The 26,059-nt window shown below is 38.9% G+C and overlaps 1 protein-coding gene across 1 annotated transcript in view; it reads right to left on the bottom strand.

Annotated features, from left to right (window-relative positions):
* The window catches only part of MTMR3 (myotubularin related protein 3), a 159,464-nt gene that overhangs the window by 55,386 nt on the left and 78,019 nt on the right, over window positions 1-26,059 (bottom strand). Inside the window, exons 2-5 of the mRNA XM_011957708.1 lie at window positions 23,553-23,605; window positions 8,885-8,971; window positions 1,443-1,532; window positions 922-1,038 (exon numbers count right to left, since the gene is read on the bottom strand). Of these exons, the coding sequence (XP_011813098.1) occupies window positions 922-1,038; window positions 1,443-1,532; window positions 8,885-8,887 (210 nt within the window). The 5' untranslated portion in view covers window positions 8,888-8,971; window positions 23,553-23,605. The remainder of the gene's footprint in view (window positions 1-921; window positions 1,039-1,442; window positions 1,533-8,884; window positions 8,972-23,552; window positions 23,606-26,059) is intronic.

Here is a 26,059-nt window from a genome sequence, read left to right as displayed (position 1 = left end):
TAGAAGGGACGGAGGTTTCACTGTGTTAGCCAGGATGGTCTCGATCTCCTGACCTCGTGATCCGCCCGTCTCGGCCTCCCAAAGTGCTGGGATTACGGGCTTGAGCCACCACGCCCGGCCCAATAGATTTCAAAGAATCCCAAAATGAACCCAAAACACAGTCTGCATGGAATTACAGTTCTGAGCTGTTTTAACGTGTCATAATACACACTTCTCTGTGCTGGAAGTGGAGTGTAGAAAGCCACAACACTGGCGAGTAAAGAAGGAAGAAGGCATTTGCTGTAAGTAAACGAATTTTCAGGCCTTTGTTGCTTTCATTTAAGACTAATGGTAGCAGAGCACTGAAAGAACCAGTTCACTGAGAGGACATTCATAACTGAAAAGGGTAAATGTACTCTTGAGAATCAAGAGCCTTGCCTTTTCTTCAGTAATACATAGTCCATTATGCAAATAAACATTATACTTAACATCTACACTTATACCACCAAGGAGTCATTAGAGTAACTTCATGCTGTAATGAGAGTCTGCAGTGAGCTCAAAGTACATCTCATCATTTGACATTAAGGCCCAGGGAATTACCTCAACTAAGGCAGTTGGTAACTACTAAAGATTGGGGAATAAAAGCCTATTCAGCCTTTACACCTTTATGAAGCTTAATGGTATAGCATTACCTAGTGCAAATCATTCACTGTTAACTAAACAATGGACACCTCAGCTGACAACTACACACATCATTTTAAGTCAAGCGTAAGAGTTGCTTGCTGACCTAGTGTTCCTTGAGTGCTAAATTAAGTGAGAAAAGCAGAGCTATTAATGCTTTCACTCCCAATTCTGTATGCCTCTCCTCTCTTTGAGAGCATTAAGTTTTTTGACTTCCTTTCTCCATCTACCTTAGAGGGAGAACAGTTGGTAATCACTTACATTAACAAGAGACTCCTTGAACTTGATGTGAAGTCTGTAATTGGAAAGGGCAATGATGGCATCCTCGGCACGGCCCACAAACTCTGTGCTCTCTCCATGAAGTTCAAGGAAAGGAACCTTCAAAATGAAAGAAACCCTTCACAGTTCTGAAGCAGTTAAAAAAAAAAAGGCTTCAAACATTAGTTGGCTGAATGGATGGTAAATCCTCTGCCACTGAAGTTGAAAACACAGCACATAAGTAGACAAGGAACTTAAAGAGGATGGGTTTATACCCACTAATTCAAATATATCTAGTTATTCAAATTCTGAACTACTAAAGGAATGATATAGAGAAGATCATCTTAAACAGTGGATTCTCAGGAAATAAGTCTGGCTAAAATGAGATGTTTTCCAGCTTGTATTTCTTTCTATCTATCTATCTATCTATCTATCTATCTATCACACTACACTTCAATCCATTAACTCTGCTATACAGTTAATGCTAAACAAATATTTTACATTTAAAAGTGGCCTATAATTACCTGAAGATTCTCATCCTCCCGGATCAGCTGCTTCCTGGGAAAGATCTGATTGGCCTGGATGCACTCAAGGCTGTGCCGAGTCTCTTCATCCTGGAAAAGTCCAAAACCTTAAAATAATTTCAAAGCTTCTAATCATCCATATTTGGTTTTTCTGCCATGTCTGCTAGCATAATCACAATGAAAGTACGAAGACCAAGGTGAACAGGGAGAAAAGCTCAAGGAAACAATACTTATCTTAAAAAGTTTTTTATCCATTATATTAGGTACAACTGGTCTGAAAGCACATTGATACAAAAAAAGAAAAAAAAACATGTCAAAGAGTTTAGAATATTTCTTTTAGGCACTAACAGGTTGTTAATACATTTCTTCTTCTTTTTTTTTTTTATTTTTTTAAGACAGTCTCACTCTGTCACCCAGGCAGTGGTGCACTGGTAGTATAGTGCACAGGTAGTGTGGTGGTGTAATCTCGGCTCATTGCAACCTCAGCCTCCCAGGTTCAGGCGATTCTCCTGCCTCAGCTTCTTGAGTAGTTGGGACTGCAGGTGTGCCCCACAACGCCTGGCTACTATTTTTGAAGAGATGGGGTTTTGCCATGTTAGTCAGGCTGGTCTCCAACTCCTGGCCTCAGGTGATAGAGCTGCCTCAGCTTCCCAAAGTGCTGGGATAACAGACCTCAGTCACTGTGCCCAGCCCCAGATTACTTTTAAGAGAAACCAAGATATAATGCTTTTTTTCTCTTTAAGTTACAATCTTAAATTATTTGAGAGATACATACTGAAATATTTAAAAATGAAAGGTGACATTTGAAATTTGCTTCAAAATAATTGGGGCGGGAGTAAGGAAGAAGTGAAACAGGACTACCTTTGAATTAATAATTCATGAAACTGGGTGAGAGTTCATTATCTCTATCATTGTGTCTACTCTGGTTATATATGAAATTTTCATAATAGAAAGCTTGAAAACAATTTCTAAGAAAAAGTAAGCTTAAGAACTGAATTTCCCAAGTTGAAAATATTTGAAAGACTATCCTTCATTTATTCTGCCTTATATGACAAAATGTATTTCTGATAAGACAATTTCAAAAGAAGCAGCAATAAATTCTCATCTAGATGCACGTGAATTGAATTATAATTTGTATTAAGAAGTAATCTTTTGCATTATGAATTTTTATGGTATAGGAAGACATGAGGAAAATGTCATCTATTAGAAAGCCTGACTAAATTATAATAGAATCTGTTTACACAGCAATTTTTTTTTTTTTAAAGTCAGGGTTTTGCTCTGTCACTCGTGTTGGAGTGCAGTAGCACAATCACAGCTAACTGTAACCTCCAACTCCTGGGCTCAAGTGATCCTCCAGCCTCAGCCTCTCAGGTATCTGGGACCACAGGCACCCACCACCATGCCAGACTAATTTTATTTTCAGTAGAGAAAAGGTCTCGTTATGCTGCCCAGGTTGGTCTCAAACTCCTGGGCTCAAGTGATCCTCCCACCTTAGCCTCCCAAAGTGCTGGGATTACAGGTGTGAGCCATCAAGTCCAGCCCCACACAGCAATTTTTAAAAGAGCAAAAGCCACATCATGTTCAACTGACAGCATTAAGAATTATAACCAGTGGTTACTGGCTGCTTCTGTATATACTACTTAACACAATTCCAATAATTTTGTAAATCCTCCCCCAAAAAGTTTTTCCTCTTATCTATAAACAACACTTAAGATTTTACTAACAGCAACCATAATCATAAAATGGTAATACTCTACACTAGCAAGATTCTCAAAATGAAGTCCATAGACTCTGAGATGCTTACAAGGGCCCTGTGAGATCAAAACCTTCCCAATAATACGATATTATTGCCTTTCTTCACTGTATTGACATCTATACTAATAGTACAAAAAATAACTGGTAGGTAAAACTGCTGGTACCTTAGCACAGTTGAGGCAGTGGTACCAATTTCATAAGAATGACCTTGATAAAACAAGGAAATATTATAAATTCTATTTATTAAATCCTGACCATTAAGTAGAAGTCTTTTTTACAGAGGAAATACAAGTAAAACACCTCTGATGCACGGTGCAGTATTATGGTGTCAAGAAGTAAAGCACTTGTGCAAATGCTTCAATTAAGAGATGAACTAGCCATTTTTTTCATTGAATATCATTCTTAGTTGGAAGAACAACTGATGGAAAAACTATGTAATACAGACGTGGACATTTGGCAGGCCTTTTTTCCAAAAGACAGTATTAGGAAAAAAACAAACAATAACAACAAAAGATAGTATTAGTTGCCAATAACAAAGCTTTTGTGCAAAAATTAGATTTTGGAAAACCTCTCATCTCCCACCATGAACTTCATAGCTTCCCAGTACTTAGGACTTTTATCTTTAAAGTGGAGGTACTACCAAGTGTGATTTAAAAAAAACATACACACTATAATAAAATACGTCAACTTTTGAAGATCTGCCTCAATGAATGAACCCATTATTTTCCTAATGACCAATGCATGATGTTACAAAAATCATACGTGAATAAAGATTCACTCGAAGTGCAAGACAGACCAACGGTTTTAATGTAATATAATACAAAAAGTTCACTGATATGGTTTCAGATTCTATACTGCAACTAACCTTTAAAGAATCACCACTGGCCAGGCACCGTGGCTTATCTCAGCACTTTGGGGGGCTACAGTGGGCAGATCGCTTGAGCCCAGGAGTTCAAGACCAGCCTGGGCAACACGGTGAAACCCCAACTCTACAAAAAACAGAGAAATTAGATGGGCACAGTGGCGCATGCCTGTAGTCCCAGATACTGAAGAGGCTGAGGTGGGAGGATCACCTGCACCTGAGGAGGCAGAGAGTACAGTGAGCTACGATTGCGCCACTACACTCAAGCCTGGGCAACAGAGCAAGACCTTGTGTCAAAAACAAACAAAAAAACACACCACTTGTCAAGTATTAAAGAAAAATATAAATTATCTGGGAAAACTTAAAATACTCTTCCTTTTTGTAACTACTTTTCTAACTACGTATCTGCCTGAGACTGCATTTTCTTCCTATATTTCAAAGAAAACATTGTAACAGACTAAATGCTGAAGTAAATATGAGAATTCACCTGTCATCTATTAAGCCAAATATTAAAGAGATTTGCAAAAATGTTAACGCTAAAACTATCTTCGGATGAGGAAAAAATATTTTTCATCAAAAAATGTTATTTATCCTACCATATAATTGGTTTATTACTTTTAAATGAATTTATGAGCATTTTAAAGATTTCTCAGTTTTATTTTCTAATATGGTATAAATAGACATAACCCACATAAACAAACCCTCCTGGGGGTACCTCAATAATTTACGAATGTAAAAAGAGGTCTGGAAACCATCAGAGCTGCTTGTCTACTATACTCTAATACTAAATACCAATTAAAGCTGCTTTACTCCAAAAGTCAGGTTTTTCCTAAAACCATTCTCCTAGTGCTATCCATGAACGATGAGCCATGATTGCACCACTGCTCTCCAGCCTGGGTGACAGAGTGAGATACAGTTTCCAAAAAAAGAGACAAAATTAAAGATGTGAAGAATCTTGAATTCAGGGAGATTTTTCTCATAAACCAATATGGGACAGTAAGGAAAGGCTATATAAACATGGAGGGGAGCAAAAATCTTACATAAAAGTATACTTTTAACATATCTTCTCAGCATCACATTAACTAGCTTTTTACCTCACATAAATTCGTAGGACCTAGACTTTCATTCTCTGTAAGGTCATTTTACAGAGGTACCCATTATTAATCTTTAAGTGATTCCCTGACCTAGTTTTCTGCTGACTTTTAGCACAGAATTGAAATAACATAGCAGGCTTGTAAAGAACAAAAAGAAGCCATTTACCTATTCACTCTTGCTGGAACACTCACCAGGGTGCTAATCCAGACCAATATATATCACCAAAATAGCTACTGAAGACTGAAAATGGATGATTTTCAACATAAAACAACTGAAAATCAGGCCAGCAAGGCAAGAATGAAATACTTATTTTTCATAAATCAAACAAATGTTCTTTTTAAAAGCTATTGTCTCAGTTCACATTACCTGTAAAACTTCAGAACTTTTCTCCCCTTGTACACAAAAATACATTTATTCCAAAAGGAAAAACATTAGGACTCACTGAATCTAGGGGACTGGTGATCCCATGTGGCTGAACAGTTGAATTTAGCACTTGAATTAGCCTGAATTTATTATAGTTTCTGTGAGTTTTATAGGTGAAGAGGGCCAAACTTGAGATGGTTAATAAGGTGAGAAGTTGGAAGGAGACAAACTGCGAAATGTTGGCCTGGTAACAGTTTTGGAAACAAATTTCTCCTAGGCTATAAGCAGTAACTTATTAAAGAGATGTATTCCATGTCATTAATTTCCTGGTACTGCTGAGGAACACCAGGCATTGTGGCATCTGGCACTTCGTAGTCTCCATCCACCTCCATAAAGTCAGAGTGGTCATTCACAAAATACTGAAAAAGGGCCAATCACCACAGTTCCAGACCAGTTTCTGCTACTGGCTAAATTATGCAGCTAGGAGAGGAAAGTACATGCCTCAGAGCAGAAGTCAACCACAGAGATAAATATTTAAAGTACATGGGAAGGGCCGGGTGTGGTGGTTCACGCCTGCAATCCCAGCACTTTGGGAGACTGAGACAGATGATCACCTGAGGTCAGGAGTTCGAGACCAGCCTGACAAATACGGTGAAACCCCGCCTCTACTAAAATACAAAAATTAGCTGGGCGTGGTGGCAGGCGCCTGTAATCTCAGCTACTCAGGAGGCTGAGGCAGGAGAATCACTTGTAACCAGGCGGGGGAGGTTGCAGTGAGCCAAGATCACGCCATTGCATTCCAGCCTGGACAACAAGAGTGAAACTCCATTTCAAAAAAATAAAGTATATGGGAAGGAGAGACTGATGACCACTCAATTAATCCTACTAACTGAATTTATATCTAGTGTTCGTGTTTGCAAAGCGTAGAAGTGAAAATAATTACCAGTCCTACTGTCATTTCCAGTCATATTCTTAAGACTGGTATTAAAAGACAAATAATACATTTCCCTTGATAAAATGCTTGGGATTACTGCCCAAGGGGTAAGGGTAAAAGAAGTCAAATACAAGAATAGTCATGAATTTATGATTACTGCAGCTGAATGATGTGTATATGAGTGCACTATACTTTTCTCTCTGCATAGGCTTCAGATTTTCCACAATAAAACATGAAAATATATTTTGCTAATGCTTAACCTCTCAAAGACAGACTCCAATCTCATTTAAGAACCTTTAAGAGTATAAAAGATGGGGGAAATGTTACTCTCAAATTAGTACAGGGGTTTACATTAAAAACAAAAATAATGTTCAATGCTTCTGAATTGTCTATACAAAAACTAAGGATTAAGGACATACACTCTAAATGCTACAATACAGTATATAATTAAAATCAATGGTCCAACAACTTGCAGAACGTTTTACAGCTAGTAAAATGATCATTAGGAATCCAAAGAATCAACATGGGAGAATGTTTAATTCATTAAGTGAAACCAGCAAAATAGAAAATTATTGTATCATTCTAACTATATAAAACACATATATGAGACATGAACTAGTTAGAAAGGAATATAACCGACGGGGCGCGGTAGCTCATGCCTGTAATCGCAGCACTTTGGGAGGCTGAGGTGGGCAGATCACCTGAGGTCAAGAGTTCGAGACCAGCCTGGACAACATGGCAAAACCCCATCTCTAGTGAAAATACAAAATTTAGCCAAGCATGGTGGCAGGCGCCTGTAAATTCCAGCTACTCGAGAGGCCGAGGCACAAGAATCGCTTGAACCCAGTAGGCGGAGGTTGCAGTGAGCCGGTATCGCACCACTGCACTCCAGCCTGGGCAACAGAGCAACTCTGTCTCAAGAGAAAAGAAAAAGGAATACAACCATGGGTTCTGATGGTAGAATTATAAATGAGGATTTGTAAAAACTTGTTACAATGTTACTTTATGAGAAATTAAACGAAAACAAAAGATACATACATTGCCATGCTATTCCCCAACTAGTACACACAGAAGCAACTCCCGAGCGTTGTCTACAGCATCAGGCCAGGGACAACACCAGGAAGACTTTCTGCTACGCACCATGGAGAGCCCAGCAGCACCAGGAAGAGGACCACACTGTTACTAGCTGTGTGGTATACAATGAAGGAGAAACCCTCAATACAGAACAGAGCCGCTTTCATAAGCCCATCATTTGTTATTCATTAGCACTGGCTGAAATACTAAACAAGCACTTTTTCAATTCATTGAAAACTGTGGGAAAACCAATAAAATAAAGTATAATCAAGAAATAACAGAAAAAGTTCCATGTTTAGGTATAAGATAAATCATAAAGGTGTAATGCCCACAAACTAAGAAAAAACTGGCATGCCTTTAAGATAAGGGCAGTTACCTTTCTCTTCCTTTTAATATGACATTTCTGCACAACTAGTTTGTTTTTTTAATTTTGAAAAGCATTTTCCATACATCCCTAATGAAGCTTGAAATTAACATAGCCTTTTCAATTCCTTCTCTATGCATCAGCATAAAACCAAGTTTGGATCTAGGAAACATCACAAGGTAGAAGAAGGACAGTATTACAGAGGACCATTTCTTTTTCAAGCCTTGAAGCACTGTTTACATTTCCTTGGGATTGATGAAAATGTGGCTGGCTCGTTGCTCCATCTTCTCTGCTTGAGCTGGGCCCCAAAATGGCCCGTAAGTCATTAAATTGTCCATTAAATTCTCTTTCTGGTTAAAGACATAGGAGAGGGTGCGCAGGGCTGCTCCACCTACTATGGGATCAAAACATTGCCTTAAAGAGACAGAACAGGGAAGGTAGGGAATTGCTTCCATAAATTCATAAAGCATATATGCTATGTGAAGTAATACATATGTTAATTAGCTTGATTTAGCCATTCCACAAGGTATATATATATTTCAAAACATTATGTTTTACACAATACATACATAATTTGCCAATTTAAAACATTTTAAAAATAAATATGCAGATTACCATCTTACAATTTGTCTACAAACACACATATACAAAGTTTTCACTACATGCTACTTCCTAGAAAAGGAATTAAAAACCTGCAGTCCAAGAACTGTATGTTTTAGTCTTGATTCCATTTACTTGCTGACTGAAAAATAAGAGACAATATCTAGCTCACAGGATTAAAGTTAATAGAAATGAAACTGCTCTGTATATTGGAGTAGTCTGTAATTATTACCACTAAGTAAAAAAGAAAAGAAAGGAGACGAGATCTGGGAAAGAAAAAGAAATAATCTCTTACAAAAACAAAAATGGGTAAGTATGAATTTATTAGTGTTCACTTAATTTTCAGGACAGAGGTTTGTTTTTTTTTTTTTTTACTCTTATTTCCTTGTACTTACCATGACAGGAGGCCCAGATTAGGAGGAGAAATCCCCGTTCCTTCTTCAGTGTCCAACAAGGCTCTCTTCTTTCCCTTATGGTGAGGTCTTTGAGGGTGGGGGGAAAAAAAGAAAAAAAAAAGAGGGGGGAGGCAAAATTGGCAATAGTTTTTCCCCTAATCGGCCATATCCTAATAAAGGTATTATATATACACGCAGGCCTAAGCAGCTGATCAGAGTCAGCCAAGAAAAAGTTGATTATCACCCAGCCAATTCCTACCAGTCAAATCCCAATTTGACAATTCCTTTGTAAAAATCCTGTTAGTCTTAACCTGTTTCTGCAAAAACAGTATCAAAGGCTAACATTCCTAATGCTCAGAGTAAAACAAAAAATATCATAAAACTTTGATGAATAAAGCAAGAATTAAAATCAACCTGTAGGTCAGGCAAGGTGGCTTATGCCTCTAATCCCAGCATTTTGGAAGGCTGAGGCAGATGGCCTGAGCTCAGGAATTCAAGACCAGCCTGGGCAACAGAATGAAACTCCGTCTCTAAAAAATAAAATAAAATAAATAAATAAATTTTAAAAAGCTGGTCATGGCAGCACATGCCTGTAGTCCCAGCTACTCAGGAGGCTGAGGTGGGAGATTAACTGAGCCTGGAAGGTCAGGGCTGCAGTGTGCTGTGATTACACCACCGCACTCTAGCCTGGGCAACAGAGCAAAACCCTGTCTCAAAAAAATAAAGTCAACCTGCAAATGCAAAATCATTATTTTTGTAGTATTTTAGGATTTTTTGTGGTTATCTCTAAATTCAAAATGGAACACTTATCTGAGGAAACCAAACTGACTTATGAGCAAAATAGGAAAAATAAATTTGCCTTATTACCCAAATATTCTATGTTCTTCTAAAAACTTACAATTTGTACTAATACCTTTACCTGGTTTTATAAAGAACAAAAAAGGAGTAAAGAATACCCAACGAGAAACCCAAAGATAGGCTCATACAAAGAGTAAGTAAGTTGCTCTTTTCTTTGAACAGTCTCATGCAAAACCAACATTTCTAGTTTGCTAAGCTTCTATAACAGGATATTTCAGGGAGCTTGGGCTTCAATGTGCAGCATAAAACTCTTTCAAGGGCAATGTAAGCAAGGGAACAGAGAATATCAAAGCAGTAGCAGGCCCAAATCATGCTGAGGTGTTTTGAGCAGAGGACTGGCTGAGATGACTTAAAGAATCATTTTGGGCTGGGCATAGTGGCTCATGCCTGTAATCCCAGCATTTGGGAGGCCAAGGCAGGCAGATCATGAGGTCAGGAGTTCCAGACCAGCTTGGCCAACATAGTGAAACCCTGTCTCTACTAAAAATACAAAAACTTAGCAGGGCATGGTGGTGTGTGCCTGTAGTCCTAGCTACTCAGGAGGCTGAGGCAGGAGAATAACATGAACCTGGGTGGCGGAGGTTGCAGTGAGCTGAGATCGCACCACTGTACATCTAGCCCAGGCGACAGTGTGAGACTCTGTCTCGAAAAAAAACAAAAACAAAAGAATCATTTTGGCTGTTGGGCAAGGGAATAGTCAAGGCTATTGGGGGTAAGGGGTAAAGGAAGACCAATTAGAAGGCGTCAATAATCCCAGCAAGAGAAAATATAGCAATGAAAAGGTAGTAGAGATAGAAGTGGTGAGATATCACTAATTCTGGATATACTTTGAAAATACTGCCCATTGGATTTGAGTTGATGAATTAAATAGGACAGAAAAAGAGAAATCAAGCTTTTTGTGTCAGCAACCAGAAGCAAAGATTTTCTATTTATTGATGAAGGGCACTGTAAGAAAAATTGATTCTTCTCATGCCATGCAGAGACAGCTCCACGGACAAAGAACAAGAAATTAAAATTTCCATTTTAGACACATTATGTTTGAGAACCTATTAGATATCTAAACAAAGATGCCAAGTAAAGTAATAGTTAAACCAGACTGGAGATCAAGAAGATGGAATCTAGAGATATAAACATAAATGGGAGACATCAGTGTGTGAATGGCATTAAAGCCAAATGCAGGAGCAAGTATAAATGGAGAGGCTAAAGATGACTAAGGACAGGGGTTTTGGGCACGCCATTTTTTAGAGGCTGGAAGGATGAGGAAGAACCTTATGGTTCAGTAACAAACCAAGTTGGAGTCATCATTCTTACCCCTCTTCAAACTAAGCCTAACTTTTGTGATTTGGCCTAGCTCAAGAACTGAAATTAATGTAAAATCATCTTATTTATTCATTCTTTTCAATAAATATTTATTCAGTAGTATTCAATATTTACTACACTCCATGCACTGTTGTAGACTTTGGGGAGACCACTGTGAACAAAAATTCATGGAACTTAATTTTATTTTTGGTTTTTCTCATTAGAAAGAGATAACTAATGTTAGGCAGCAGGCAACTGCTGGAAAGAAAATAAAGCAGGGTTTGGTGATGGTGTAACAGAAGTGCTATTTTAGATAGGTAAAGATGTGCAAAAAGGCACTTGTTGGAGTTAATTAAAAAGGAGAAGGGCAAAGGCAAAGAAAATTTGAGGGTATGATCTTATTAAAAGAATTGGATACTGTTATAAAGAACCTTTTCAAAAAAGAAACACACTGAATTATTTTTAAAAAACTGTCCTAATATTTTATAAAAGGTATCTGTGTTTTAGAATAAAATTTCTAAAGACAGCATCATAGATACACTCAAACTGCTGTACCTTAAACAATTTAAATGGAAGTAAATTTAATGCATTTTGCAAAACTATTAAATAACAAAATATAACTCCAGTGAGGAAGATACTACTGTCAGATGTAGGTGGAATGTGAAGGTGAAACCCCCATATGCTGCTGGCAGGAATGTAAAGTGGTACAACCTCTGAGGAAAAGTTTGGCAGTTCCCAAAAAAGTTGCAGAGTCGGCCGGGTGCGGTGGCTCAAGCCTGTAATCCCAGCACTTTGGGAGGCCGAGACGGGTGGATCACGAGGTCAGGAGATCGAGACCATCCTGGCTAACACAGTGAAACCCCGTCTCTACTAAAAAATACAAAAAACTAGCCGGGCGAGGCGGCGGCGGGAGGCTGAGGCAGGAGAATGGCGTAAACCCGGGAGGCGGAGCTTGCAGTGAGCTGAGATCTGGCCACTGCACTCTAGCCCGGGCGACAGAGCGAGACTCCGTCTTCTCAAAAAAAAAAAAAAAAAAAGTTGCAGAGTCATCGTATGTCCCATCAGTTCCACTCCTGGGTACATACCTAAGAGAACTGAAAATGTATGTCCCCATAAATACTTGTACACAAATGTTCACAACAGCATTATTCATGATGGCCAAAAGTGCAAACAATCCAAATATGCATCAATCAATGAATGGACAAACACAATGTGAATGGATAAACAAAAAATACATACACACACACACACACACACAAAATGTATACACAATGGAGTTATCCAGCAATAAAATGGAATAAAATACTGATACATGATACAACATGGATGAAAACATGATAAGTGAAAGAACCTTGGGCACAAAAGGCCATATATTGTTTGATTCCATTTTTATGAGATGTCCAGAAAAGGTAAATCCACAGAGACAGAAAGTAGATTAGTGGTTGCCAGGAGCTAGGTTGAGGGAATAATAGGGAGTGGCTGCTAATGGGTACAAGGTACCCTTGTAGGACGATGAAATGCTGGAATTAGGTAATGGTAATGGTTCTACAACATTATGACTATACTAAAAATCACTGAATTGTATACTTTAAAAGGGTGGATTTTATGTGATGTGACTTATAGTTCAAAAAAAAAAACTACAGAGGCCATGTGCAGTGGCTCACTCTTATAATCGTAGCACTTTGGGAGGCCAGGACAGGAAGACAGCTTGAGCCCAAGAGTTCAAGGCCAGTCTGGGCAACATAGCAAGGCTGTCTCTACTGAAAAAATTTAAAAAAAAATTAGGTGGTTGTATACACCTGTCATCCTAGCTACCTGGGAGGCTGATGTGGGAGGATCCCTTGAGCCCAGGAGTTCAAGGCTGCAGTGAGCTATGATTATGCTACTGCATTCCAGCCTGAGTGACAGAGCAAGACCATGTCTCTAAAAAACACGTGCATGTGTGCACGCATGCGCACGTACGTACACACACACACACACCCCCAAGGTGAAGAGTAACAATATAATCAAACTCTTCATAAAATTAAAAAAAAAACGCTGCAAAAAAGTTACAGTATCAACCCAGCAGCAATGAGCATTCTAAGCCCCTAGACTATGGTTCCTAAAGACTAATTCCCACTTCAAAAGGAGATGAGGCATCTGAAAAAAAACATAGCCAATTCCAGGTCTAGAACAGAAAATGTACAATTTGATTCTGAAACATCATATTAAACTGGAAAGTAAGAAACAAAAAAGACTACTGAGGGTAAGTCAAAAATAATTGGGAGTCAATCTGGAGACTCACTAGCTAAAAAGGAAACAATTTGAGCAAAAATGGTTACATGCAATGGATTGGGTTTCAGTATGTTTAAATATGAGAAATATTCTCAATATATGAGAATATTTCATGAAGAAATATTCTCTCTCACAAACACACACACAGACAGACACACATACACACACTCCCCTACAAGTCACCAGTGGAAGATGTTAAGGAACTAACCTTTTATTTTTGAAAACTAGCAAGTAAGGGAAAAGAATCAAGTATTTATCCTGCCTTTCTTACACAAAATGAGCTAGTATAGAATCAAGTAGTTGATGAGGGAAGAATTCTACCTAATATACAAAGAAGACAGAATTTGGTAATATTATTTTACAACTGCTAATGAAATATAAAATGCAAATAATAATCTAGTCTATGGAAAACTACAGGAAAATAACCCCTATTCTTTAAGTAAACAGCACAACAAAAGGTCGACACAGAAGGAAAACCTACAGAATTAAGAGACTTAAGTGACCATGTCAACCAACTGCAATATATAGATCTTATTTGGATCCTTATTCAAAGTATAAGTTGAGATATCTATTAGGGAAATCTGACCACATACTAAATATCTGATGATATTAAGGAGTTATTAATTTTCTATATGACTGACAATGTTACTATGGTTATAGGTTTTTGTGTGTGATGATGGGTTTTTAAAAATAATTTATCTTTTAACTATAAAATACATAAAGTTATATACCAAGGAGTAGGCAGAATGAGTAGGAGTACCTCTGAAACAAGATGGGTCATGACTTGGTAACTTTCGAAGACCAGTGAGATAAGTTAATGGAGATTTATTAAACGATTTTCTCTACTTTAATATATTTGAAATTTTCACATAATAAAGTTTTTTTTTTTAACCATAATGGCAATTCTTCTACCTCAAAACCTCCAGTTATTGAAGAATTAAAGAGTCAGAGTTTAGGCTGTCATAAAACCACTGTTTATACAGTAAGCCTATCAACATGCACTGCTATGTCCTTCAGTTTTTCAGAGAAAAACTCACAAGCATCCCAGATGTCCCAACTAAAATGTACTCATCTGCAGTGACACTGAACTAGAAATCAAATTTCAATTACAAAATAAACTCTCAATCTGCAGTCACATTATATATATACATACATAAGCTATCTTCCCAGTCGAATCTAATTTGTTTCGCTTTGTTTTTGAGACAGAGTCTCGTCTATCACTCAGGCTGGAGTGTAGTGGTGCGATCTCAGCTCACTGCAACCTCTGCCTCCCGGGTTCAAGTGATTCTGGGGTGTCAGCCTCTCAAGTAGCTGGGATTACACGCATGTGCCACCATGCCCGGCTAATTTTTGTATTTTTAGTAGAGACAGGGTTTCTCCATGTTGGCCAGGCTGGGCTTGAATTTCTGGCCTCAAGTGATCTGCCCGCATTGGCCTCCGAAAGGGCGTGAGCCACCACACCTGGCCTACTCTAATTTTTTAATGAGTACAGAAATACCAAGACAGAGATTTGCCACTTGGCATTAAAAGTCTCAATTTAAACAAAGTCTTCACCCAGAAATAAGGCCTTCCATTTCTATAACAAATAGACTCTGTAAAATGATGTTCTGCCCTTCAGTCAGTCAAAATTTACCAATAATCTACTATGTGTTAGACAGTATGACACTGTTAGCTCTGCATTAATTCGACTTATATACCACTGCAGAAGACAGAAAAAGATGGTAATAATTACAAATTGTGCTAAATGTGATAAACAAATGGGATGCTGAGACAGGGATTGGGGTTTGGGGGTACCAAAGACCTACTTTAGATAAAGTGATCAGAAAAGACCACTCTGTGGGGCAAGGCCAGTTTCTAACATAAAGAACTGCATGTGTTCCTCAGACAGGAAAGACCTCGATAATTCTGAAGAACTAAGAGGAAGAAACCATTGTAGCTAAACTGTACTGAATCAGAAAGAAGAGTGGCACAACTTGAAGTTGGAGAAATGTACAAGGAAAAGATCACGTGAATAGTAGTAAGTTTAAAATACAGTCCAAATACAACAGGGAGCCACTGACAGGTTTTAAATAGCAGAGTGACATGATTTGATTTTAAGATCACCCTGGTTGATGTGGGGTGAATGGATTAAAAGAGAAAAAGAATGAAGAAGAGAACCAGGAGACAATTACAGTAAGAGACTAGTGGCTTGATTTAGAATGGAGGCAGTACAGATAAAAGCCTAAGTATGTGAAAGATATCCTGGTGTATAGGTTTAGGTAGAGGCCTGGATGTGGCAGCAAAGGGAGATTAAAGAATTTACAGTCCAGAGGAGATAAGAAAAAAGTGAAAATAGCTGAAAGTAAGTGAAAATAGCTGAAAGTAAGTGAAAATAGCTGAAAGTAAGAGGCGGTGCTTTAAGTATCCGAGAAAAGTTAAAATTGCTATGGGAATTTCAAATCCATAAGAAAAAGCCAAGATCACAGGAAACCGTGCAACCACTCAGAATCAAGTACTTGCTAAAGGTTCCTCTTAAAACTAGAAAGAGCATTAGACCAGTCTGGGTATTATGTAAAACAACAAACAAAAAAACACTACAAATAGCAGATGTGACCAATCCTTAGGAAATATTCAGGGTTCATTACAGCACCTGACTTGCAAAATGTGAACCCCACAGTGGTAGTTATACCAACAGCACAAAAGGAAGAAATTGAGTCATTACTGTTAATTAGTCTGATAAGCAGTGTAATACTTAACTTTTTAGTTACACTAATAATGCATGCGCTCAGTGAATTTTTAAGATACAGGTGTAAAAAGCAAACAAGTAGTATCATACACTGCTGGTAAGAATGTAAAATAGTGCAGCCTCTTTGAAAAACAGCCTGAGAGTTGCTCAATTAAACACAGAGTTACCGGTTTGACTCAACAATTTTACTCCTAGGTATATATCCAAGAAAACGAAAACATATGTCCATGTAAAATCTTGTAAATACATGTTTATAGTAGATTTATTCAAAATAGCCCAAAGGTGGGATGGGCTATTTTGAAGCAAGTATTAGTACTTCATTTCCTCTTTTTCTTTTTTGAGACAGGGTCTCACTCTTTGTCACACAGGTTGCTGGTGTGCAGTGGCATGAAGATCTTGGCTCACTGAAACCAAATGTCCATCAACAGATAGATGAATAAACAAAATGTGGCATATCTAAACAATGGAAAATTATTTGACCATAGAAAGGAATTAAGTGGGCTAGGCATGGTGGCTCACACCTGTAACCCCAGCATTTTGGGAGGCTGAAGAGGGTGGATCACGAGGTCAAGAGATCGAGACCATCCTGGCCAACATGGCAAAACCCCATCTCTACTAAAAGTACAAAAATTAGCTGGGTGTGGTGGTGCACACATATAGTCCCAGCTACTCGGGAGGCTGAGGCAGGAGAATCGCTTGAACCCAGGAGGCACAGGCTGTAGTGAGCCGAAATCGCGCCACCGCACTCCAGCCTGGTGACAGAGCGAGACTCCGTCTCAAAAAAAAAAAGGAATTAAGTGGCCAGACACAGTGGCTCATGCCTATAATCCCAACACTTTGAAAAGATGTAGTCAGCACACTAGCCTGGGCAATATAGTGAAACCCCATCTCTACAAAAAACACAAAAATTGAGCCAGGTATCGTAAATAGTGGCTCACACCTGTAATTCCAGCACTTTGGGAGGTCCAGGCAGGTGGATCATGCAAGGCCAGGGTTCGGGACCAGCCCAGGCAACATGGCAAAACCCCAACTCTATAAAATAATAAAAAAATTTAAAAAGATAAAAAATACAAAAACTAGCTGCACGTGCTGGCATGTGCCTGTAGTCCCAGCCACTCGGGAGGCTGAAGTGTGAGGATCACTTGAGCCCAGGATGCAGTGCCGAGGTTTCAGTGAGCCCAGATCTTCATGCCACTGGACACCAGAAGCCTAGGCAACAGAGCAAGACCCTGTCTCAAAAAAAAAAAAACAAGAAAAAAAGAGAAAGGAATGAAGTACTGATACATGCTTCAACGTGGATGAACCTTGAAAACATTATGCTAAATGATAAAGCCAGTCACAGAAGACCACATATTATATGATATCATTTATATGAAATGTCCAGAACAGGAAAATCTTAGAAAGTGTATTAGTGGGGGCCAGGAGCTGGGGGAGATTGAGGGGAGAGAGGTTGACAGCTATGGAACATGAAGTTTTGTTTTGTTTTGGAGACAAGGTCTTGCTCTGTTGCCCAGACTAGAGTTGCAGTGCTGTAATCACAGGATCACGATTTACAGCAGCCTCGAACTCCTGGGCTCTAGCGATCTTCCTGCCTCAGCCTCCAGAGTAGCCAGGACCACAGGTGCAAGCCACCACACCCGGCTAATTTACTTTTATTTTTGTCAGGGAAAGGGGAAGTCTCACACCATGTTGTCCAGGCTGGTCTCGAACTCCCAATCTCAAACAATCCTCTTGCCTCGGCCTCCCAAAATGCTGGAATTACAGTCATTAGCCACCACACCTGGCCTGAAAAAGGTCCTAAAATGGACTGTGGTGATGGCTACATAACTTCGTGAATATACTGAGCCACTGAACTGTACACTTTAAATGGGTGAACTGTATAGTATGTGAATTTTATATTAACATATCTGAGTTAAACTTATTTAAAAAAAAAAAAAAAGATTGGTAAGCAGAAGTTCGCTTTTCACTCCTTACTGCCCTTTAGTTCCTCTAAATGTAAGTAAAGCAACTGTTAACTATTTCATAATTCTCTCCAGACAGTTTTCTATGCACATACAGTCAAGCTTCGCTTAACTAAGATGGAGACATGTTCTGAGAAATGCCTCATTAGTAGATTTAGCTGTCGCGCAAACATCACAGAGGTATTTATACAAACCTAGATGGGACAGTCTACTACACACCTAGGCTATAAGGTATAGCCTGTTGTTCCTAGGCTACAAACCTGCATGGCATGTTACTGTACTGAATACCACAGGCAACTGTAACACAGTGCTGCCTATTTGTATATCTAAATATACATAAACAGAGAAGATACAGTAAAAATGATACAAAAGATTAAAATGGTACACATGTATAGGACAACGCTTACCATGAATGGTGCTTGTAGGACTGGCAGTTGCTCTGGGTATGTCAGCGAGTGGTGAGTGAATGTGTGAAGGCCTAGGACATTACTGTATGCTGCTATAGACTTTATAAACACTGTACAACTAGGCTACAGTAAATTTATAAAGAAAATAAAGCAATTGTACTAAGACATTATGACAACTACAACTCCATTAGGTGACAGTTATTTTTCAACTCCATTTTAATCTCTACCACTGTATCTTGGGCCTGTTGGGACTACCACTGTATCTTGCGTCTGTTGCTAACCAAAACATCATTATGTGGCAAATGAGTGTACAAAGACACACATCATCTACCCCCCAAAATGGGTGGGGTGGGGAAGCCATACTGTAGTTTCTTCAGTATATATTCTTCAATTAATATAACAAACCTCTCCTATGTCAGTATATACATACGGCAGTTTGGTATTCCATTATACCCCAATGTATCATAAGTTAACCATCCATCAATTAGTGAGACATTCAGGTTGTTTCCATTTTTCTATTACCACCAAAAAAGCCACCATAACCACCCTTATCCATATGTATGCACAAGTCACTATTTCTGTAGCCCTAATTATTCTTAAAAATATACTAGGTAAAAGCATATAAATTTGGGGGAGGGGTTGCAGAGGGATTATTGCCAAAGACTGTACATACATACTTTTCTATTTAAAAAAAAAAAACACCAACACATATTTATCAACTTGCCATACGTTTTCAGTGTTCTGTAATTTTAGAAGTTAAAATAAAAATATGCCTAAGCATTGTCTGTATTAATTCCGAAGTATGTTTATACACATACAAAAAAAATCATATAATGGTTGTTAACAATTTATCCCTCTAGGAAAGAGAGTGGGAGCAGCGACTTTCAGTTTTTAAACTTTTAAAACATTTGCAATTAGGATAACAAATTTTTCTACAGAAAACTTTTAAAAAAGCTTTTAAACAGAAAACTCAAAACTCAAAATAAGTTTTAATGAAAGATTTTCATTTAAACTCAGAGTGTTAAGGCAATAACCTCAAGAAAAACAATCAGGAATGTAAAGCAATGGCTCTCAGGGCTGCTATATACTAACTATGACCTTGACAGCAAATCGTACTACCTCTCTGAGCCTCAGTTTCTTCATCAAGAAAACAAAGAGAACAATCATTGCATCAAAGAGTTGTGAGAATTAAGATATTAATGCATATAGGCCGGGCGCGGTGGCTCAAGCCTGTAATCCCAGCACTTTGGGAGGCCGAGACGGGCGGATCACGAGGTCAGGAGATCGAGACCATCCTGGCTAACACAGTGAAACCCCGTCTCTACTAAAAAATACAAAAACCGAGCCGGGCGAGGTGGTGGGAGCCTGTAGTCCCAGCTACTCGGGAGGCTGAGGCAGGAGAATGGCGTAAACCCGGGAGGCGGAGCTTGCAGTGAGCTGAGATCCGGCCACTGCACTCCAGGCCGGGCGACAGAGCAAGACTCCGTCTCAGAAAAAAAAAAAAAAAATGCATATAACATGCTTAGAATAGTTACTGGCATGTAATAAGCACTTTTTAAGTTAGTATGTACATGTATTCATACATATGACAACACACGGTTATATAAAGACTGTACTTCATTAAATGTTTCATTACAGATAATTTGGATAGGACAGTTTCCAACACTGTCTTCTTTTTGTTCACGCATATGCACATGCACACTGTTTTTGAACCATTTAAAAGAGGTTTGCATACAAATATCTCTAACTCTTACTATTTCAGTATGCATTTCCTAAGAAAGATAATCTCTTATATAACCACAGTTCTAGTTTCAATTTCAGAAAATTTAACAGTGCTATAATAACCTACCATATCTATTCCAATTTTGTCAATGAATCCAATCATATCCTTTATCCTTCACAGCAATATTCCCGCTTTGGTAAAGGATACTCTGGGATCATATATTGAAGCTATTTTTATATCTCTTTAGTCTCCTTTAATCTGGGGCATATATTAATTAAACAGTATGTTTCCTGGCATCAAAATTAAATACATTCACATCTTTCTCTTCAAACCTAGATCTTGCTTCTTCAGATAAGAATATGGCTGGGGCAGTGGCTTACGCCAGTAAGACCAACACTATGGGAGGCTGAGGTGGGAGGATCACTTGAGCCCAGGAGTTCAAGACTAGCCTGAGCAACATAATGAGACCCCCGTCTCCACAAAAAGAAAAATAAAAACAAATTAGCCCAGCAAGGTGGGACATGCCCGTAGTCCCACTTACTCAGGAGGCTGAGGTGGGAGGATCACTTGAGCCCAGGAGATCAAGGCTGCAGTGACCCATGATCACACCACTGCATTCCAACATGGACAAGAGAGTCAGACCCTGTGTCAAAAAAAAAACAAAAAACACTTTTACAAATTTACATTATGGCAATACAAATATTAAATGCTACTGAGCCAAGTACTATGTTACTACATTTCTGGTCGGCACAGTGGCACACGCCTGTAATCCCAGCACTTTGGGAGTCTGAGGCAGGTGGATCACTGGAGATCAGGAGTTCGAGACCAGCCTGGCCAACATGGTGAAACCCCATCTCTACTAAAAACACAAAAATTAGCCAGGAGTGGTAGAGCATGCCTGTAGTCCCAGCTACTCAGTAGGCTGAGGCAGGAGAACTGCTTGAACCCAGCAGGTGGAGGTTGCAGGGAGCCAAGATCGCACCACCACACTCCAGTCTGGGCGACAGAACGAGACTCTGTCTCAAAATAAATAAATTAATTAATTAAAAAGGATGACATTTCCTTCTCTACAGATCTAATCTGCAACACTCCCCCACCCCCCAGGCTAAATGAAGATTAAGATTCCTATTCCAAGCCTCAAGGTGAAATAATCTTTCTTTTCTTAATATATGAGAATTTGACAACTGGAACCTGCACGCTTCTCTCAGCTCCATCATCAGTACCGCCCCATGATATAACTTCTCAGAAATCTTTACAGAAACAAAGCAACATTTAATCTTCCTATTGAACGTGGAATCTCATCTTTCAGGCACCTGTTAAAGAAAAATTACTCAATTCCTTACTCAAAAACTAAAACTTATACTTGCAAAAAAGAATACCTCAAATAATATACTGAGCAATTTGGACTACAAGGGCACAGATTACATATACCCTATGATCCTTCACTATACAGAAAAGTGGGGAAAAAACAGTAACCTAAACCAACAAGATTATGCTGACCAATCTCTACTAAAAACAATCTATTCTCCTCCCCTATTCTTATCAAAACAAAAACCCTAGTCAAGAAGAATTTATACTGAGAAGGCACTGGTATCCCAGGACTTTAGGAGTGTTTCTGTGAACTGACAGTTCAAATATGAATACAGTTCTTGCCTTCAAGGGCATTCCCCATCTTGTGGGGATGACAGACAAATATAACTAGTAAGATAGAGTATGTTAAAAGATACAGAAATTTAATTCCATGGTAATACAAAAAGCAGAGAAAGATTCTGAGCTGGACACTTAAGGAAGACTTTCTGGAAGACTCAAGCTTTTAATAACTGAACCAGCCAAATTTTGAGCTACTGAGACTAGAGGAACAGGAATGGCATGGCGGCAGAGTAAGACAAAAAAGCATGTTGGAGAGTATTTGAGAGACAGAAGGTAGGTCAGTGTGGCTACAAGAGATGAACTTGGTACACAGTGAAAACAGGTGACAAGCTGTTTGAAGCCCACCTGTAAAGAACCTGAAATGTTATGCTAAGGAGTTTGATCCTTGTTCTAGAGGCACTGGCAAGGCAACAGTTCCTGAACAAGGAAATGATCTGGATTTAGGAACTTAAAACCAAGGCAATAACTTGTCTTCTAATAAAACTGTACTATAGGTCCCTAAATTAAACAGGTGGCAGAAACAAGAGGCAGTAAAAGATTTACATAGTGGCCGGGCGCGGTGGCTCAAGCCTGTAATCCCAGCACTTTGGGAGGCCGAGACGGGCGGATCACGAGGTCAGGAGATCGAGACCATCCTGGCTAACACAGTGAAACCCCGTCTCTACTAAAAAATACAAAAAAAAAAGATTTACATAGTAAGAGACACACAAAGGTCTATGAAAAGGGACAAGGTTTGGCAGCCATACTGGAGAAAGAACTCGCAAATTTTTCAGAACTTGTTTTTCTCATTAAAATTCACATTTGCACTACAGTAATCCCCTGCCTTATCCTCAGTGAATATGTTCCAAGACCCCCTGTGGATCCCCGAAACTACAAGTAGTACTGAAAACTATAGTTTTTCCTCTACATATGTACCTATGATAAAGTTTTATTTATAAATTAGAAACAGTGAGAGATTAACAACTAATAACAAAATAGAACAAGCAACAATACACTGTAATGAAAGTCATATGAATGTGTGGTGTCTCTCTTTCTTGCTCTCTCTCTTGATATTTTAGTACTTTTGGACGCTGGATAACTGAAACCTTGAAAAGCAAAAGAAGACAAGGGGGAACTGCTGAACTAACTCTAGTAATAAGAGGCCTTATTTTTCATATAGATTTATACCAATTTAAGAAAACTCAAAACAAGAAGCAAGTTTGAATTTAAAACCTGGGCAACAGAACAAGTTCCTGTCTCTACAAAAAAAAGTTTCCAAACTAGCCAGGTGTGATGGCACACACCTGTAGTCCCAGCAACTGGGAGGCTGAAGCAGGAGGATTGCTGTAGCCCAGGAGTTCAGGGTTGCAGTGAGTTATAATCACCTAACTGTACTTCAGCCTGGGAAACACAGCAAGACTGTCTCAAAAAAAAAAAAAAAAAAAGATAAAAATAAATAAAATAAATAACAAAAACTGGAGATTGATAACTTTTTATTTTAGACAAATGATTAGTGCTGCAACTCATAAAATCTCAACTTAAATACAAGTTTTCCAGTACACTATTACAGTGCAATTATATACAGAAAAAGTGACCTGGTATGAGTCCTAGTGAAAAAAAACCATCACATGTAAGGACATTAAAGTGAACACAGAAAAACTCATCTAAATAATCATGAACATCGACAAACAGATCCTCAAAAATCAACCTGTAAATTAATTTTTCCCTGCCTCGAAACAGCAGAGAGAGTATCGTGGGCGGGGCGGTGGCAGGAGGGGAGAAACAAACTTACCAAATGAAGTTTGTCCCAAGAACTTTTGCTACTAGGAGGTTTCACAAGGAAGTCTGCAAAAGAAAAATCAGTAATTTTATAATGACAAATATCCTAAGAATCAAGTTAAGCCACTTACATCTCCCAAGACCTTTCTCTATCAGTCATAATGCTATGACAATAAGATTCTTAAAAATTGGTGCAACATGGAGTATTTAGTCAACCACAGATTTTAGAATGTTTAATTGCACAGAACCAACCCAGTCAAGCCTTAGCATGCCTTCAGAAATTGCAGAATTGTACAGAACAGAGCTTTCCAAAACCCACAGATAGGCTTATTTAAGTTTTTCCTCAGTCAAACAAGCATCATTTCTGATGGCTTCTTGGGTAAATCATTGCCACTACAGGAACAGGTACTTTACAAAACTAAAAAGATCACAGACACTCTAGGCTTGAACTTAGTTTAAGGTGTTTTGTACACATAATTGGCTTCTATCAAGGGATCTGTCCTTTTAAGAAAAAGGGTAAGAAGAATATGGTAGAAAAACAAAGAATTGGCCAGGCACGGTAGCTCGCATCTGTAATCCCAGCACTTTGGGAGGCCAAGGCAGGCCGATCACTTGAGGTCAGGAGTTAGAGACCAGCCTGGTGAACAAGGCAAAACCCCGTCTCTACTAAAAATACAAAAATTAGATGGGCGTGGTGGCATGCGCCTGTGATCCCAGCTATTCAGGAGGTTGAGGCAGGACAATCACTTGAACATGAGATGTGGAGGTTTCAGTGAGCGGAGATCGCACCACTGCACTCCAACCTGGGCCACAGAGCGAGACTCTGTCTCAAAAACACAAAACAAAAACAAATAATTCTTGTCACCACTAGGCAACAATCTGAACTTCACAAAATATCTAATCGACCTGGTTCCTTTGTGACAATTTCTCTAAAGTTGTGCAAACACGACTCGTCCATTTGAACTGTTAAAATGACACGAAGTCACATAAATGAACAAGATTGCTCAGTATATTAAAACTCTGAAATTAAGAAGTCAAGGCCAGGTGGGGTGGCTCACGCCTGTAATCCCAGCACTTTGGGAGGCCAAGGTGGGTGGATCACCTGAGGTCAAGAGTTTGAGACCAGCCTGGCCAACACAGCAAAACCCCAGCTCTATTAAAAATACAAAAATTAGCTGGGTGTGGTGGGGCACACCTGTAGTTCCAGCTACTCAGGAGGCTGAGGCACAAGAATCACTCAAACCCGGGAGGCGGAGGTTGTGGTGAGCCGAGACTGCACCACTGCACTCCAGCCTGGGCGACAGTGCGAGATTCCGTCTCAAAAAAGAAAAAAAAAAAGTCAGTAAAACATGGTACATTATTAACTAAGAACCATAAAAGGAAAGCTAAATATGCAACAATAAAGTATCTTAACCATTTTACACATAATATTTTTGTCTCCCCAGTAACTTTTAAGTTTTATAACTCAGGCCATATTATTCACACACACTATATGACAATGAAAATAGCTACTCATAATTTGCAACTTCAAAGATGACCTGTATTTAATATGAAGACCATTCTTGCTGTTAAGTTAGTTAAGTATTAAATACAACATAGTACAGCAGGAGAGTTGGGGGATTTGTAAATCTGTAGAACCTTTTCCTGCAAGAGTGTAATTCTACCTGAGTATTTGCATGAAATACATACTATTATTTTCCTTTTTTTTTTCTTTTGTATTAGAGCAAGGACATTATATTTCTTTTCAAAAATTTTATCTGGCCAGGTACAATGACTCATACCTGTAACCCCAACATTTGGGAGGCTGAGGCAGGAGAATCACTGGAGCCAGGAGTTCAAGACCAGTCCAGGCAACATGCGGAGACCTCATGTCTACAAAAATTTTAAAAGCTGGGCATAGCAATGCACACCTGTGGTCCTAGCTACTCAGGAGGCCGAGATGAGAGGATGGCTTGGGCCTGGGAGGTCAAGGCTGCAGTGAGCCATAATGGTGCCATCATTAAGAAATGAAGGGGAGATTCCAACGAAGTTATCGAGCTATGATAAGCTGGCTTTAACAGTGACCTCTCAAGTAGATGTACATCCAACAGGTAAATCAGCGGAGAAATGGTTCAAGAGACAGGTCAAGTCGAAGGGCAAGAATGAACTGATGGTGCTAGATTTAATTAAGGAAAATCACTGTATCTGCTGTAAAAGTTACCTGACATGTTCTAAAAATTACACGATAAATTATTCTGTCAAAAAGATGAGACATCTTCTGTAATACAGAAGTGTTCGTGTAAGGTTTCCACAGGTGCCGATTAACTTCCAAGAGATGGATCAAACAACAAGTGAGAGTCAACAAAAAAAGGTTTGGGTAGGTGGGTTCGGGTAGGTGGGCTTAATGCTGGCAAAGACTTCTTCCCAATAGCCACAATCAAACTCTGCTTGGTTAGAAACTAGTATGTCATTGTGAAACACTGGGAGCAAAATTAAAAACTGCCCATGCCACTTAGGACTATTTTTCAGATAAGGGCCATG

Source organism: Colobus angolensis, unplaced genomic scaffold (genome assembly GCF_000951035.1).
Source record: "Colobus angolensis palliatus isolate OR3802 unplaced genomic scaffold, Cang.pa_1.0 Scaffold448, whole genome shotgun sequence".
In the NCBI taxonomy this organism is placed as follows: Eukaryota; Metazoa; Chordata; class Mammalia; order Primates; family Cercopithecidae; genus Colobus; species Colobus angolensis.
The sequence above is the reverse complement of the archived record's forward strand: the minus strand, read 5'-3'. Positions and strand labels throughout refer to the sequence as shown.